Source organism: Martes martes (assembly GCF_963455335.1).
Source record: "Martes martes genome assembly, chromosome: 6".
In the NCBI taxonomy this organism is placed as follows: domain Eukaryota; kingdom Metazoa; phylum Chordata; class Mammalia; order Carnivora; family Mustelidae; genus Martes; species Martes martes.
In genome coordinates this window covers 115,553,837-115,570,058 of record NC_137893.1, presented here as the reverse complement: position 1 = coordinate 115,570,058, position 16,222 = coordinate 115,553,837, and the positions used below count along the sequence as shown (strand labels likewise).

Below are 16,222 nucleotides of genomic sequence, written 5' to 3'. Positions count from 1 at the left end.
ATAGAGATCAGAAGTAGGCAGAGTGGCAGGCAGAGAGAGGGGGAGGAAGCAGGCTCCCTGCTGAGCAGAGAGCCCGATGTGGGGCTCGATCCCAGGACTCTGGGATCATGACCTGAGCCAAAGGCAGAGGCTTTAACCCACTGAGCCACCCAGGTGCCCCAGAAATATATATTTTGAAAAAGAGGGGTAAAAAAGAAATATGCAGGGGCACCTGGGTGACTCAGCGGGTTAAGCCTCTGCCTTTGGCTCAGGTCATGATCTCAGGGTCCTGGGATCGAGCCCCGCATCGGGCTCACTGCTCAGCAGAGAGCCTGCTTCCCTCTCTCTTTCTCTGCCTACTTGTAATCTGTCAAATAAATAAATAAAATCTTAAAAAAAAAAAGAAATATGCAACAAAAAGATAAACAGGAAAAAAACATAAAGGAAAAATGTACTGCATTGAACAAATCATGTGTAAGGTTTGGGAGGCTTCCTTTCAGGTACTTCATAGTTGTTATGACACTATCAGTCTGCATTGCAAATATACATATGCATATACATGTATGTAAGTATCTCACCATCTTTGAGGGCAGGGGCTCTGTCATTTTTATCTCTGTGGTTTTGCTTAGGGAAGATATCCTCCAACATAGGGCTTAGGACATAGTACGCTCTTAGTAATTGTTTGAGAGAAGCCACAGAGACCAGAAACCAGTGACCGGAAGACACAATCAGAAAAGGTTTTGCTGCTGGGGTGCCTGGGTGGCTCAGTGGGTTAAAACCTCTGCCTTCGGCTCAGGTCATGATCCCAGCGTCAGGTCATGATCCCAGCATCCTGGAATCGAGCCCCGCATCGGGCTCCCCGCTGAGCTGCTTCCTCCTCTCTCTCTGCCTGCCTCTCTGCCTACTTGTGATCTCTGTCAAATAAATAAACAAAATCTTTAAAAAAAAAAAAAAAAGGTTTTGCTGGACTCCAGGGGATTGGAAGTTCTGAGAAGGCGACTAGGGAGCCAGGGAGGGTTTGGATGGGCCGGTGTTGGGGGTGGGGGAACAGATAGTGCTCAGGACAAGGTTTTGGTTTTGCGGCAGGAATTGAGCGGGAGGACTGTGACAGTGACAGTCGCAGCCCCAGCCTCCCAGTTTTTGGAAGCTCTCCCACCCACACCCCGGCCCCGGCGCTCAGGGGGGTTTAGAAAGGTCTCAGTTTCCTGTGGCTGGAGTGCGCGATGGGCTGGGCGGGCACTCCCCGCCCCTCCCCCGGCCGGGTCTCGGTTTCCAAAGCCTCCTCTGACCCGATTCCCGAGGCGCTGGCCGCGGTGCTGAAGCAGCACTTTCGTAGGAGGGAGGAAGGAGGGACCGAGCCGCGCGAAGAGGCGGAGCTCTCTGGAGTCGGGAGCTGGAAATGGGGGGAGGGGCAGGGCGGCGCCAGTAGGCCCAAGACCCTGGCAGGCTGGAGAGGAAGACCGGAGACAGCCTGGCTAGAGCGGACAAAGGCATCTGGACAAGCTTACGCTGAAGAAACCAAGGTTGTCTTCCTGGTCTTATTAATCCTCTTTCTTCTTCTTGGAGGAATCCTCACCTTGTATCCTTACCTCAGCCTCCTTCCCCAGCCCGGCTAAGGAGTGACCCACTCTTAGGCCTCTGTCTGCTAAGCCACTGGCTTATAGCCCACAGGATCCCAGCCTAGGGCCTACGTCCTCACCATGGTGAAGTTGCTGCCTGCCCAGGAGGCAGCCAAGATCTACCATACCAACTATGTGCGCAACTCCAGGGCTGTGGGTGTGATGTGGGGCACACTCACCATCTGCTTCTCCGTACTGGTCATGGCCCTCTTCATCCAGCCCTACTGGATCGGTGACAGTGTTAACACACCCCAGGCAGGCTACTTTGGCCTTTTCTCCTACTGTGTGGGCAACGTGCTGTCCTCTGAACTCATCTGCAAGGGTGGCCCGCTGGACTTCTCCTCCATTCCCTCTAGAGCCTTCAAGACTGCCATGTTTTTTGTGGCATTGGCCATGTTCCTCATCATTGGCTCCATCATCTGCTTTAGCCTCTTCTTTGTCTGCAACACGGCCACTGTCTACAAGATCTGCGCATGGATGCAGCTGGCTGCAGGTGAGCAGGATTAATGGGAGGACAAGCAGGGGCCCAACCCAGGCCACCAGGGAAGCTGCAGCATTCCACCCTCTGTGGATGCTCTGGGTCTCTTACCCAGGTGCTCTCCTTTACATTTATTTTATTTTTTTTCAAAGATTTAATTTTTTTAAAGTAATCTTTACTCCCAAAGGGGGCTTGAACTCACAACCCCAAGATCATGAGTTACACGTTCTACCGACTGAGCCAGCCAGGCGCCCCTCAGCTGTTCTCCTTTAGCCCAGCCATACTCAGTGCTCTGCAGAAGCTTCTGAGGAGTAGAGAATTTTAGAATGGCTGAGACCGAAAGAATTGTTGAGATCAAATTGTTCAACCCCCTCATCTTGTAGATGGAACTGAGGTCCAGAGAGGGGAAGTGACTTGCCCAGGAGCACACAACTAGTTGATAGAAGGTGTCCCGACTCCCGGGCCACCACATCAGAGGTTGTTTGCTCTGGGAAGGAAAAAGAAGGAAACTTCCATTGTCGGCCATGTGGGAATAGGATCCAACCTATTGGATCCTATTGGCAAAACTGTCAAGCACATCCTAGATGTCTCCATATCCCACTTCTGGGCATTTGCTCTTTCTCCTTTAAGGATCCACAGATCCCTGTCCTCACTCCTTCCCTCCCACCCCAGATTGCTCTCAGGGAGATTCTAAGGTCAGTTATTGATTTGGTGTTATGCTGTGACCTTTCCCATAGAAACTTGCATTTAAGTTCCCTTTCATGGTGGAGTGAAAGTCTTTGTTCCCTAGTTATAGGTTTCCATACTTGAGGCAATAAATGGGAGTGGTATTTTGTGATGGGGGAGTAGGGTGGTGGCTAGGGTCTTTTTTTTTTTTAAGATTTTTTTTATTTGACAGAGAGAGAGAAAGAGAGAGAGAGGGAGGGGCAGAGGGAGAAGCAGACTCCCCGCCGAGCAGGGACACCAATTCGGGGCTCTATCCCAGGACTCTGGGATCATGACCTGAGCCGAAAGCAGACGTTTAACCGACTGAGCCACCCAGGCGCCCCAAGTGGCTAGGGTCTTTAAAACTGTGTGACTACTTATCTTGCCCAGAAGCAAGGCCTTCCCTGCCCCTTTTTCTTGCTCCTGGCCCAGGCAGGCCTCTCAGCCCTTGAGCCTGCTGGTCCTGTTCTCTAAGCCTTGTCCTGCAGGCCTTGGTCCTGTCCTATCCCAAGGACCAGGCACAGGCTGCCCATACTGGAAAATGTCTAGGAGCAGTGCTAGGACTGCAGACTAAAGAGAAAACCATCTTGACATCATTGGTTAGAATGAGAAGCAGTATTATCCATAACAGGGGGAATGGAGCAGGGATCAGAATCCCAGACAACCAGACACATAGCCTCAAACGCTCTGTCAGAGTTGGAGGGGGACCCCAGAGAGGTGTAGGTACCCCTGCCAACTACAGTGAGGAATCTGGGAATAAGGAAAAGACTTGACCAAGTCTATAGCAAATCAACCGGCGACTAAGGACCTAGGGGAATTAAGGCAGTGGGTTCCAAGAAACTGGATGTATTCCAAAGACATTTTTATTGAGCCACACATTTACATAGGTATAATGGCTGACGAAGCACTTTCATATATATCATCTGGAGGAACCCCATCCCTACCTTAGTGAGGGAGATATTCCTCTTATTTTATATATAAGCTCTTAGTGGGTAACTTATCTTTTAGCACAGGTAGTGATGGACAGAACCTTTGATTCAAAATCTTGTACTCAGGGTAGTCACCTGGCTCCGGAGCTTCTTCCCCAATCCATCTACCTTCTCCCTCTCCTCTGGTCTCTCTATACATTGAGGGAGAGGCTGGGACAGGGCTAAGGTAAATCTCGGTGGGCAGTGGGGAGAAGGTGGGAGAATGAAGATTTAGCAGTTCTGTGACAAAGAAGAGTAGAATGGACCCTGGCATGGTTACCAGCTGGTCCACCGTATCAGAGCTATGGAAGGCTGGAAACACAACCATTTCTCTCATTCTCCACACTGCCCCCTCCCACAACATCCTGCAGCAAGTGCCATTTGCTGAACAGGCAGTGTGCTTGGGAAGGCCTGGGTGGGGGAAGCATCAGGAGGCCATTTGAATTAGACTCCAGATCATGAAGCTAGAGACACTGATAGCAGAGGTGGCAGGATGCTATCCTGTGAAACATTTATGTTGGGGGAGGGTAAAGGTGGTGTCATGTTCCATTCTTTAATGGAGGGGAATGAAAGATGAGCCAAAGGGGGGGGATGAAGAGGGCAGACAGCAGATGGGACTAAACCAGTTAGTTTACCCTTGCCAAGAAGCCTGAGACCAGGGAGGGGAGCAGGAGAAAGGAAAGAGGATCGATGGCTGGGGCAGTGTGAAGCTGTAGTTTAACAATGTTAATCCAGCTTCTGGATGCCAGGTGTAAGCTGTGTGTGGTTCCAGCTCCTAGAAACCCAGGTAGGGCAGGTTGCTTGTCTCTCTGAGTCTTGGTAACCTCCCCTTGTAGAACGTAGCAACAGACCTCCTATCACAAGGTTCTGGTGAGGATGGGATGTTTAATACACATAAAACACCTTCTCCAGCACTTGACACATAGCAGGTGCTCAGTAAATGTGAAAAAAACACAAAAGCCACTTTATCAGTCAGGATGGATGAGGTGACAAATAACTCCCAAATCTTAGTGGCTTAAAACAAAGCTTTAGTTTTTGCTTGCAGTGCGTGCCCACTGAGGACCAGCTGGGGGCTCTGCTCTCACTGTTCTCTCCTGGAACCCTGGCCAATGGAGCATCTGCTGTCATCTGGCTGGTGTCATTGCAGAGCGAAAGGATGCTCTGGAAGGTCTCTCTCTAGTGGTTAAATGATCTGGCCTGGAAATGCACACATTTTGTTGTCTAAGGGAAGTCTTATGGCCTTACCTAACTTGAAAAGAGGAGAGCAAGGAAGTACAACCCTACTATGTACATGAAATATCTGTGAACATCTCTAATGACATCCACATCCACTGAAGTTGCTTCCATTCATTTCGCTTCAATGCCAATAATAATAGCAACGATGAACAGTGACTGGCTGCCTACAACGAACCAGATGCTGCCATGAGCATTTTCCCTACATGACCACATGTAGTTCTTACAGCTCTGCTGTAAGGATTTTTTTGGAAATTAGTATTTTAAATAAATATTAGGGATTCATAAATTCAGGGAAGTGTGAGCAGCTGCACTGACCTGTACTGGGTCAGGATGAAGAGACCTATTTGCTTGAATGAAAGGTTCACAAAGGAAGCAGTCATAGATGGGGCTGGAAAACTTTGTGTATTCATTAAATCTAAGATTCCAAGTTGTAGGACATGCTGTTATTCTATGTGCAAATACTTGTTCTTTTTTTTAAGTAGCCCAGTGCAGGGCTTGAACTCACGACCCAGAGATTAAGACCTGAGCCGATATCAAGAGTCGGATACCTAACCAACTGAGCCACCCAGGTGCCCAGGAAAAATACTTCTACTCGAACCACAGCCTGAAGCTTTCTTATTATACGTATTTCAGAGATACTGGAGTATGAACAATTGTGCATCTTAGAAGTGATAAGTTCTCTGGGCTGAGACCGGATTTTGCAGGGGTTTGAAGCCAGGGTCGCTAGTGCCTCATCAAGTCCAAAGTGAGGGGCATGGCTGCGGGCCTGGTAGGACCACCTGGTGCCATGGCAGAATCTTCCCTGGGCTGGGGAGTTCTGCTTTCAGCCTCCGCTCCTGAACAAGGGAAGTCATTTTAGCTCTTGGATCCTCAGTTTTCTCCCCTGGGTTCTACAAGAATGATGGTAGGCACTGCCCCATACCTCTCAAGGCTGTTAACATGAAGAGAAGGGAGGTGACAAGATAGCAGCAGTGCAAGGTGGGAGGTGGCAGGATGAGCACACCCAACCTGATGCCGTCTGCCTGCCTTTCTGCCCCCTTAGCCACAGGCCTGATGATTGGCTGCCTGGTCTACCCTGATGGTTGGGACTCAAGTGAGGTGCGGCGAATGTGTGGGGAGCAGACAGGCAAGTACACACTGGGCCAGTGCACCATCCGCTGGGCCTTCATGCTGGCCATCCTCAGCATTGGAGACGCCCTCATCCTCTCCTTCCTGGCCTTCGTGCTGGGCTACCGGCAGGACAAACTCCTCCCTGATGACTACAAGGCAGACGGAAAAGGTAATTCACCATCCCCCGGGAGGTGGGGCTTCCTCTCAGCCAGTCACCAGAGGATTGTTCTTAGCCTGGGGTTGGGGACACCAAGAGCAATCAGACACAGGCCTTATTCCAGAAGCCAAGGGCCAGTGGGGGTTTACAAGCCAGCAGGTGATGAGAGAGGCTGTCTGTGATAAAAAGGTGTCCTCCTGCCTCCCACACACCCCCACTCCCATCAGGGTCTACAGGGGAGAGAACTCTGATCCAGCCTGGGGACCTAGGGATGGCCTCCAGTAGAAGGTGGCACTGAGGCTGGGTCTGGAAGTTCACTGGGAGTTTGGTAGAGAGAGAAACTACAGGTGAGCAGAGGGGCTGAGTTGTTGGGGCAGGAGGAGAAAGGTAGGTTAGGGGGGCAGAAGTGACAGCTCTTGGAGTGCAGATGGTGGGTGCTCCCTTGAGCTGGGGAGAGAACCTTGGGGTTCTCTGTATGCCATCCTGTTTCAATTTCCATCTGCCCAAGTTCTATCCCTGAGTTATAAGAGTCAGTTGTAGCTGACCCAAAGCCAGGCAGACCCTTCAGCCTTTTCTGTTTCCCATTGACCTTTCTTCCTCGTAGGGTACTTTCTGCTTCTGTATCTCATTAGGCACTTCTCCTGTGTTAAGGGGCTTTTTAGGGGCATAAATTTTATCTCCTAGTCTTAGGGAAAGTCCTGTCTCACACCCTTGTCAATCCCAAAATGCCTACTTCCAGCCAGCGGCCGCTGTGAGGGGCCTGTGGCTCCACAGGGACCTCTCCAGTCTCCTTTCCCCATAGTTGTCTTCACCCAATTGACCTGAACTAGAAGAAAGGGGCAAACTTCCTTGCCCCCCTCCCCCCATGACCAAGGACCCTTCCCAGATAAGGAACTTGAACAAGCCCAGGAGGGAGACCCACCCAGGGGTACACAAAAAGGTGGTGACAAGGAAGACCCAAAATTCTGGTCTTCTCTAGCTCAGCCCAGCACCCACTTCTCCACAAGGAAGTAATCAAACATCTCGTCCTTGTTCAGGAGGTTAAGAAGACTCACACACCCAAGTTTTGTGGTTAAAGATGAAAACAAATTACCAGAGTGAGCTGGGCCAAGGAGGAGAGAAGAGCAAGGTATCTTTCCATTGCGGGAGCACTTAAGGTCTGGGTCCCTTGTAAACCCCATAAGGGGAAGGGAAATGGAACTAGATTTACTGAGCCTTTTCCATGTGCAGAAGTGATGTGAGTTTTGTTCACATTTTTATTTAATCTGCACAGCAACCCTGTGAGGACAGGTTGGAGGTGGGGAGTCCAGCAGCAGCATTTTCTCCAGTGATGGAGGGTTTCTCAGAGAAGTTTCAGCAGGAGCTGCTGGAGGCATTTTGTTCAGCTCTCAGCCTCAAGGCCAGCCCAATCTGCCTTAGAATATTTTACATTACTCATTTGCATTCTTTCCTTTTCAGAAGGGATTCTTTCAGCTGGAAAGAAATTCTATTGACATCATTGATTCATTCATTCAGTAGGCTCCACACCTAGCATGGAGCCCAAAGCTTGCAACCCTGAGATCAAGACGCAAGCTGAGATCAAAAGTCAGACACTTAGGGCATCTGGGTGGCTCAGTTCTTAAGCATCTGTCTTTGGCTCAGGTCCTGATCCCAGGGTCCTGGGATCGAGCCCACATTGGGCTCCCTGCTCAGTGGGAAGGCTACTTCTCACTCTCCCACTCCCTGTGCTTGTGTTCCCTCTCTCACGGTGTCTGTGTGTCAAATAAATAAATAAAATCTTAAAAAAAAAAAAAAAGAGTCAGACACTTAGCCAACTGAGCCACCCAGGTGCCCCCACATATTCCTTTTAAAGAGGTTTTTTTGTTTTTTTAAGATTTTATTTTTTTTATTTATTCATTTGACAGAGAGAGAGAGATCACAAGTAGGCAGAGAGGGAGGGGGAAGTAGGCTCTGCACTGAGCAGAGATCCCAATGCGGGACTCAATCCCAGGACCCTGAGACCATGAGCTGAGCTGAAGGAAGAGGCTTAACCCACTGAGCCACCCAGGTGCCCTTAAAGTGGTTTCTTATGAAGAGATGTTTTTGTCCCTTTGACACTTTTCTTTATAAATCAAAATGTCTGTTCACTCTTTTCTCCTTCCTTGTCCTTCTCCTTTCAGATCCCATGCACTTGCCATCAATCTTTTCAGATTTTTTTCTCTCCATATTTTAGTTCCTTCACTATCATGGAGGACTTAGTTTATCCTTTTAGTTTATTGCCTGTTAGAAAACACTCACATAACCTTTCTGAATAGATCTAACTACTCAGTGACGTAGTTATTGCCTCTGTCAAAGCACAGAAATGGGTCAGGAAAGCAGAGGTTGAGTCCCAGTTCTGCCAGGTCACTTTCTTCAAGGGGAAAAGGGGGACACCAACTCCTGCTCTGCCCCCTCCATTATTGTGTGGCATGAACGAAACAATGAAAGCAGAAATGAAATCTTGCACAAGTACATGGTTGTCGAACCACTCCCTAGGGGTTAAGGAGGCAGAGCATGAACGTGGGCTTTGGAGTCAGACCTGGGTTTAAAATTTGGGCTCTGACAAACCATAAGGGACTCTTAAGCATAGGAAACAAACTGAAGGTTGCTGGAGGAGGGGGTGGGGGATGGGGTAACAGGGTGATGCACGTTAAGGAGGGCCTGTGATGTAATGAGCACTGGGTATTATATAGGACTGATGAATCACTGACCTCTACCACTAAAATCAATAATACATTATATGAGAATTGAATTTAAATAAAGTTTGGGCTCCATTGTTATCTAGTTGTGATTTTGCAAAGATTACTCAATTTCTCTGAGTCTCAGTTTCCTCATCTGAGCCTCATTTTTATGGAGATAAGGTGGCAGGTTTCTCCTTATTTGTAAAAAATACCTGCTTCAAAAAGTCATGAACAAGAGAAGGCTCAGTAAGAAGATGAGGATGTCTGCTCCCGTCACTGCTGTGGAAGATTGTACTGAAGATTATAGCCAGGGTGATTAGGCCAGAAAAAGAAAGGAAAGAAAGCCAGTTTGGAGACGAAAAAGTACAACTGTCTGTATTAGCAGATGACATGATTTTGCATATAGAAAATCCTAAATAATCCACTAAGAAACTATTAAAGCTAATATACAACATCAGCAAGGTTGAGGGATATAAGCAGTATACAAAAATTTGTTGCATTTGTATACACTAGCAATGAATGATTTGAAAATGACATTAAGAAAACAATTTCATTTATAATAACATCAGAAAGAATAAAATACATAGAAATAAATTTAACGAGAAGTTTAAGATTTGTACATGAAAATTAAAAGACATTGTTGAAAGATATCAAAGGCCTAAATAGATGGAAACATCTATATTCATCGCTCAGAAAACTTAATACATTAAGATCGCAACGCTCCCCAAACTGATCTACAGATTCAATGCAATCCCTATCAAAATCCCAGCTGGCTTTTTGCAGAGATTGATAAGCTGATTCTAAAATTCATATGGAAATAAAAGGGACCCAGAAGCAGCCAAAACAATTACGAAGATCAAAATCGGAGGACATTCATGTCCCGATTTGAAACTTACTACAAAGCTACAGTAATCAAGATGGTGTGGTACTGGCATGAGGATGGACATACGGATCAATGGAATAAAATTGAGAGTCCAGAAGTAAAGCCAAACATCCACGGCAAAATGATTTTTTTAAAAGATTTTATTTTGAGAGAAAGAGAGAGAGAGAGCACAAGTGAGGGGAAAGGGCAGAGGAAGAGGGAGAAGCAGGCTCTCCGTTGAACAGGGAGCCCAATGGACGTAGGGCTCCATCCCAGGACCCTAGGACATGACCTGGGCTGAAGGCAGACGCTCAACTGACTGAGGCACCCAGGTGCCTCTTGCAAACTGATTTTCATTTTCTTTTTCTTTTTCTTTTCTTTCTTTCTTTTTTTTTTTTTTTTTAAGATTTTATTTATTTATTTGACAGACAGAGATCACAAGTAGGCAGAGAGGCAGGCAGAGAGAGAGAGAGAGAGAGGAATGGAAGCAGGCTCCCTGCATAGCAGAGAGCCCGATGCGGGGCTCATCCCAGGACCCTGGGATCATGACCTGAGCCAAAGGCAGAGGCTTTAACCCACCGAACCACCCAGGCGCCCTGCAAACTGATTTTCAACAAGAGTGCCAAGACCATTCAGTGGAGGGAAAGAATAGTCTTTTCAATAAATGGTGCTGGAACAACCAGATATTTACATGCAAAAGAATGAAGTTGGATTACTCACTTCACATCATACACAAAAAATAACTCAAAATGGATTAAAGACCTAAATGTAAGATGTAAAATTATAAAAATCTTAGAAGAAAACATAGGTATAAATCTTTGTGACCTTGAATTAGGCAGAGCTTTCTTAGATGGGATGCCTAATACATAAGCAACCAAAGCAAAAATATATATAAACTGGATTTCATAAAAAATTGAAAACTTCTGTGCTTCAAAGGACACCAACAAGAAAATCTAAATATAATGCAAAGACTGGGAGAAAATATTTGCAAATCATGATTCTAGTATCCAGAATACATTAAAAACTCCTACAACTTAACAAATAATAAAAATATAGATAACCCAATTTTTAAAGTGGACAAATGATTTTTTTTTTTTTTAAGATTTTATTTACTTATTTGACAGAGAGATCACAAGCAGGCAGGGGGAGCAGCAAGCAGAGGGAGAGGGAGAAGCCGGCCTCCCACTGAGCAAGGAATCTGAAGCGGGGCTCAGTCCCAGGAATCCCAGATCCTGACCTGAGTGGAAGGCAGACGCTTAACCCACTGACCTACCCAGGCACCCCTGGGCAAAGGCTTTGAATAGACATTTCTCCACCGCAGATATCCAAATGGTCAATAAGCACATGAAAAGATAGTCATCATCATTAGTCATTAGGAAAATGCAATCAAAACCACAATATTATTTCACAGCCACTAGGATAAATTAAAAAAAACAAAAAAACAAAAAACGAACAATAACAGGTGTTGGTGAGCATGTGGAGAAACTGGAACTCTCATATGCTGCTAGTGAAAATGCAAAATTGTGCAGTTGCTGTGGAAAACAGAAGGGCAGCTCCTCAGATGGTTAAACACAGAGTTACCACTATGTGGCTCACAATTTATTTCTTGGTATGTCTGCAAGAAGACTGAAAACATGCTTGCACAACTTGTATACAAACGTTCATAACAGCATAATTGCCAAAAAGTGGAAACAACCCAAATGTGCATCAGATGATGACTTGGATAGATGACCTGTGTATATCCATACAGAGGAATAGTATTCAGCTCTAAAAACGAATGAAGTACTGAGAATTACTACCGTGTGGATGAACCTTGAAGACACTGTAAGTGAAAGGAGCCACGCACTAAAGACCATGTGTTGTATGATCCCAATGATATAAAATGTTCAGAATAGGCAAATCCACGCAGACAGAATGTAGGTTTTAGTAGTTGCCTGCGGCTGTGAAGAAGGGGTGATTGAGAGTGATTGATAATGGGCACAGGGTTTCTTTTTGGGGTGACGGAAATATTATAGAATTGGATAGCAGTGGTGGTTGCACAACCCAGAGATTATATTCACAACCCACCAAGCTGTACAGTTATTTATTTAACAGAGAAATCACAAGTAGGCAGAGACAAAGGCGGGGGCAGGGGGCCCGCGGCAAGCAGGCTCCCCGCTGAGCAGAGAGCTCCATGTGGGGCTGGATCCCAGGACCCTGAGATGATGACCTGAACTGAAGGCAGAGGCTTAACCCACTGAGACACCCAGGCGCCCCCTAAGCTGTACACTTTAAAATGGGTAAATTTTGTTAGTGAATTATAGCTGAATAAAAAAATGATAGTGTGAAGGGTTAGATAGCGCGTATAAAGCACTGACAGCGCCTGCACACTATACAGGTGATTAATAACTATTAGTTCTCTCACCCTTTTGTCCTTCCAGGGTCTCCAAGTTTTTACACCATCCATCTACCCACTCAGTACCAGCTCCTGGGCTCCACGTGCCCACCGACACCTTTAGGCATGGGGTGGGGGTACAGCAGTGAGGGAAGAAGTCTCATTGGACCTTGCCATCTGATAAGGGGCACCACATGCCATATGGAATTACAATCTGAGAAGCATTATGGAAAAAAAGAAGCCTTCTTGAGATCGAATAAATGGCATCTGATCTAGTTTGGAGAGGGAGTAGTGTGTAGGGACTTATCCTGAAAAGAAGGAGGCGTGGTTGTAAACAAATAATGTTCTCTTTTTCCTTGCAGAGGAAGTCTGAAGCAGCTGAAGTTCGGTGAGTAACCACATTGTTGGGTGGTCTGTGTGCCTTTGGAAGGGCTGTGGCCTCCGTTTCCTTATTGACTCAGCAGGGTGCATGGCTGGTGGGGGGCTGGGCTGTGGGGGCTGCAGTGGAGCCTGGGAGAGGAGGAAGGACTCTAGCAGGAGTTAGCTGGCATCTGAGACCCTCTAGTTCTTCTGTCTTGAGAAGTAGACAAAGAACAGGAAGAAATATTTAAAATAGGAGGTGGTTTCATAAACTCATCTTTTTCTGGAGCCTGGCAAACAAGAACAGACTGTTTACAAGTTGGCATTCTAGTTTAGGCCTTTATTTTCAGAAAGATTTTAAGTGATTTGTAAGAAACAAACAGAAAACTTAATAAAATAAAAAAAAGTCACAGAGAGGAAAACAAATATTCCAGAAAGCTAGGCTAACAGAAATACTGTATTGAGTATTAAATTTAGCTTTATGCTTCCTAATAGCCAAGGCAAAAAGAAAAATATGATGTAACCTGTTTTAATGTTGGTTGAAAAGGAAGCACACATATCAATTTCCTTGTCGTTAAGTTTCCAAAATGTGATTTGACGAGAATATTGAGGAACACATTAAAAAACGGGCCCATCATAGTATCACCTTCCAAAAGCTGCCATTTATTGAGGACCTCCAGCAGGCCAGGCACTTTGTGTGGGGAGGAGGGATTATCTCCATTTCAAATATTTTAATTTTTGCAAAGTACCTCCCAATCCTTGACCACTTAGATGTACTTTTCTGAATAATTATAAACTAGCACTGCCCTTTCCATACTTACTAGATGATTCTCAAACTCAAATATGCATACAACCCACCTGGAGATCTTGTTAAAATGTAGATTCTGATTTAGTTCGAGTGGGGCCATAAACCCTGTTTCTAACCTGCTTCTCATAATGGTTGCACTTTTGAGTAGCAAACTGTTAGAGTGCATGTGAACACACATGGGGAAGTTTTTTTGTTTTGACTGGTTTTTTAAAAATGTCAAATTTTATATTCTTGCAATTTTTTCTTTTTAATACCACAGGTCAACTATCTCCCTGACAATGGAAAATTAAGGAATTGAATTCTTCAGAGACAAAAACTTGTTCCTTCCATGCTTCCCTGTCCCTGGGTACTATAGACCTGATGTTCTGAAGCCTTTTGCTATAGGATTAGAACATGGCGTGTATAAAGAAAACTTTTAGGGGCAAGCAGCCCCGCAGTGACCAACATCAGAGATATTCGGAGAGAAATGGGTGGTACTCTTCTGATGGGGCCCCAGTTCTCTTTGTATCCCTTTTACACCAGCGATCACTTTATCTCCTCGAGGCCTCTCCTCTGTAAAATGAAAGGGCTGAATGAGTCCCCATCTCGGGGCCTCCCAGTCTGAGTTTCCCACAGCCAGCCTGCCTGAGGATATATTCGTGTGAAGGCACACTAGAAACAGCCACCCAGCTCTAAAAGGGTAGGGGAGGAAGAGGTGCTTGTAAGTGTGCTAGATCATTTCAGGTGGAGGTTTTAGGGGTCCTCTGTTTCTCACATTTTTTTTTTAATTGATGATCGGGGTGGGTAAGAAAGGGAGGGGCCACCAGAACCTGAATCCATCAGAAAGCCCTATGGAGATTGGGTGAACACAAGATCTAAAAACTTAGGAGACTGACTTTCTCTCCCTTGGACCTCTATATTACCTTCCCTTAGTGCCCACACTGACCCAGTCAGAACTGGTCACTGACTTGAGAAATTTGTTATAGTAGACTGTCTTTCTTGCAATTAAAAAAAAAAAAAAAAAAAAAAAAGCTCAGTACTTTCGATTTGGCACTCTAAATGGTGCATCTTTTGCCAGCCTCCAGAGGGGAACTCAATTTACGTAATATCTCCTTGTAGCAAACACCAAGACAAAGAGGTTCTTTGGGCTATTCCCTGCCTGGGGATGGTGCACGGAAACCGGGTTTTGTTGGTCATCCACAGTGCATAAACCTGACGAACAGGTGTTTTTTTCCTGGTCTTGTGCAGCACTCAATAAAAAGTGGGCACTGGTAAGAGAGGGGAGGAGGTCAACACTGAACAAAACTTTTTTGGATCTTGTTACTTGATCAAGGTGCAGACACTGACACAGCAGGTTTCTCATTCCTGGGCTGTAAGGGACGCTTCTTTTTTTCCCTTTAAACTCAACTCTACCCCCAGCATGGGGCTTGAACTGACAACCTAGGCAACAGTCCGAAACTTTATGGCTGAGTCAGCCAGGCGCCCCCGCAGGGCACACTTTTTCATCAGTCTTGACAACCTGTCCAGTGAGTGTGGTTTCTTGCACAGTTCAGATGGATTAGGAATGAGTACTACAGCACTGTCCTGTTGTTGGTAATGGGAACTATTAGGCTGGGACTTAATAATCACATTTGTATTTCCTTGTGTTGATGGAATTATTTCAGTCAGGCACTTCGTGCAAACCTGATGAATGACAGAATCCAACAAATTCTGTAGCTTAGTGCCTTTTCTAGTTATATTTACTTCTCATAATTTTACTTTTTGTAAGTAGTAACTTTTCTAAAAGTCTACCTTCTAAAGATTTCTTGCTAAAATAGTAACTATGGTGGTCCACTGAAGCTTCTGGGGGACTCAGGGTGCATCTGCCAACAGCCTGCACCTTGCTCTTGTCAGGAACAGCCAGCTTTACCAAGGTGCTCCGAGTTGGTTTAGGAATGACGCGGTGCTGGGGAAGGATCTGCAACTCTGTTTATGAGTCAGATGACCCGGATGACCTTTTGCTTTATCTTCAAAGAAACTCATTATTCAGTCTCTCCAATCACAAGATTGATTTTGGTTGCTATCTAGTAACTGTTTATCAGCTCAGGTAGCTTTACTTTTACATAAATTCCTAAAGGCAGGAATCTCCTCTTTGGAAGTATGTAGAAGATCAATAAAATCAGCACTCCTCTAACCAAGTCACCTTATTGCTTTCTTGCTTCTGGCTTGCCTCTGGCTTGGGCTGGGTTGTTGGGATGGTTGTGATGCCCAAGCTTTACCAACAATGAGTAGGCCTGAGCAGATGTGGTCAAGAGAGGATTAGTCATTTACATTTGAGAAGTGAACGGGAAGGCTATTTTAAATGCTTTGTTTCACATCCCTGTATTAGTTACCTATTGCTGTATCTGTAACATATTGCCACAGACCTCCGTGGCTTACACGTTTTTTTTTGTGGGTTAGGGATCTGGCAAGAGTTAGTAAGGTGTCTGCCTCCAGGTTTCTCACAGGGCTGCAGTTAAGGTGTCAGATTCTTCCAAGCTCGGTGGTTGTTTGCAGGATGCAGGTTCTCACAGGTGGTTGGGCTGCGGGCTTCCCCATAAGGCAACTCACATGGCAGCTTGTTTGCCCAGAAGAGTTCTAAGATGGGGGGGGGGCAGCACAGAAGACAGCAGCCACAGCCCTTTGTAACCCAACCTCAGAAGTAGTACTTGCTACTTTTGACTTAACCTGTTAGAACAGTCATCAAGTCCAACCCATATTCAAGGCGAGGGGATTATAGGGGCGCCTGGATAGCTCAGATGGTTGGGTGCCTGCCTTCAGCTCAGGTCATGATCCCAGGGTCCTGGGCTCCTTGCTCAGCGGGGAGTCTGCTTCTCCCTCTCCCTCTGCCACTCCTCCTGATTGTGCTC

The 16,222-nt window shown here is 46.1% G+C and overlaps 1 protein-coding gene across 1 annotated transcript; it reads left to right on the top strand.

Moving 5' to 3' along the window:
• Positions 1 to 1,679: 1,679 nt before the first annotated feature.
• Positions 1,680 to 14,341, top strand: LHFPL5 (LHFPL tetraspan subfamily member 5; the record flags this gene model as incomplete). The annotated part of the gene is made up of 4 exons (XM_080805132.1): positions 1,680 to 2,091; positions 6,028 to 6,264; positions 12,550 to 12,575; positions 13,615 to 14,341. 3 exons carry the CDS (start codon positions 1,680 to 1,682, stop codon positions 12,558 to 12,560), a joined length of 660 nt encoding a protein of 219 aa, XP_080661258.1. The 3' UTR covers positions 12,561 to 12,575; positions 13,615 to 14,341.
• Positions 14,342 to 16,222: the final 1,881 nt, after the last annotated feature.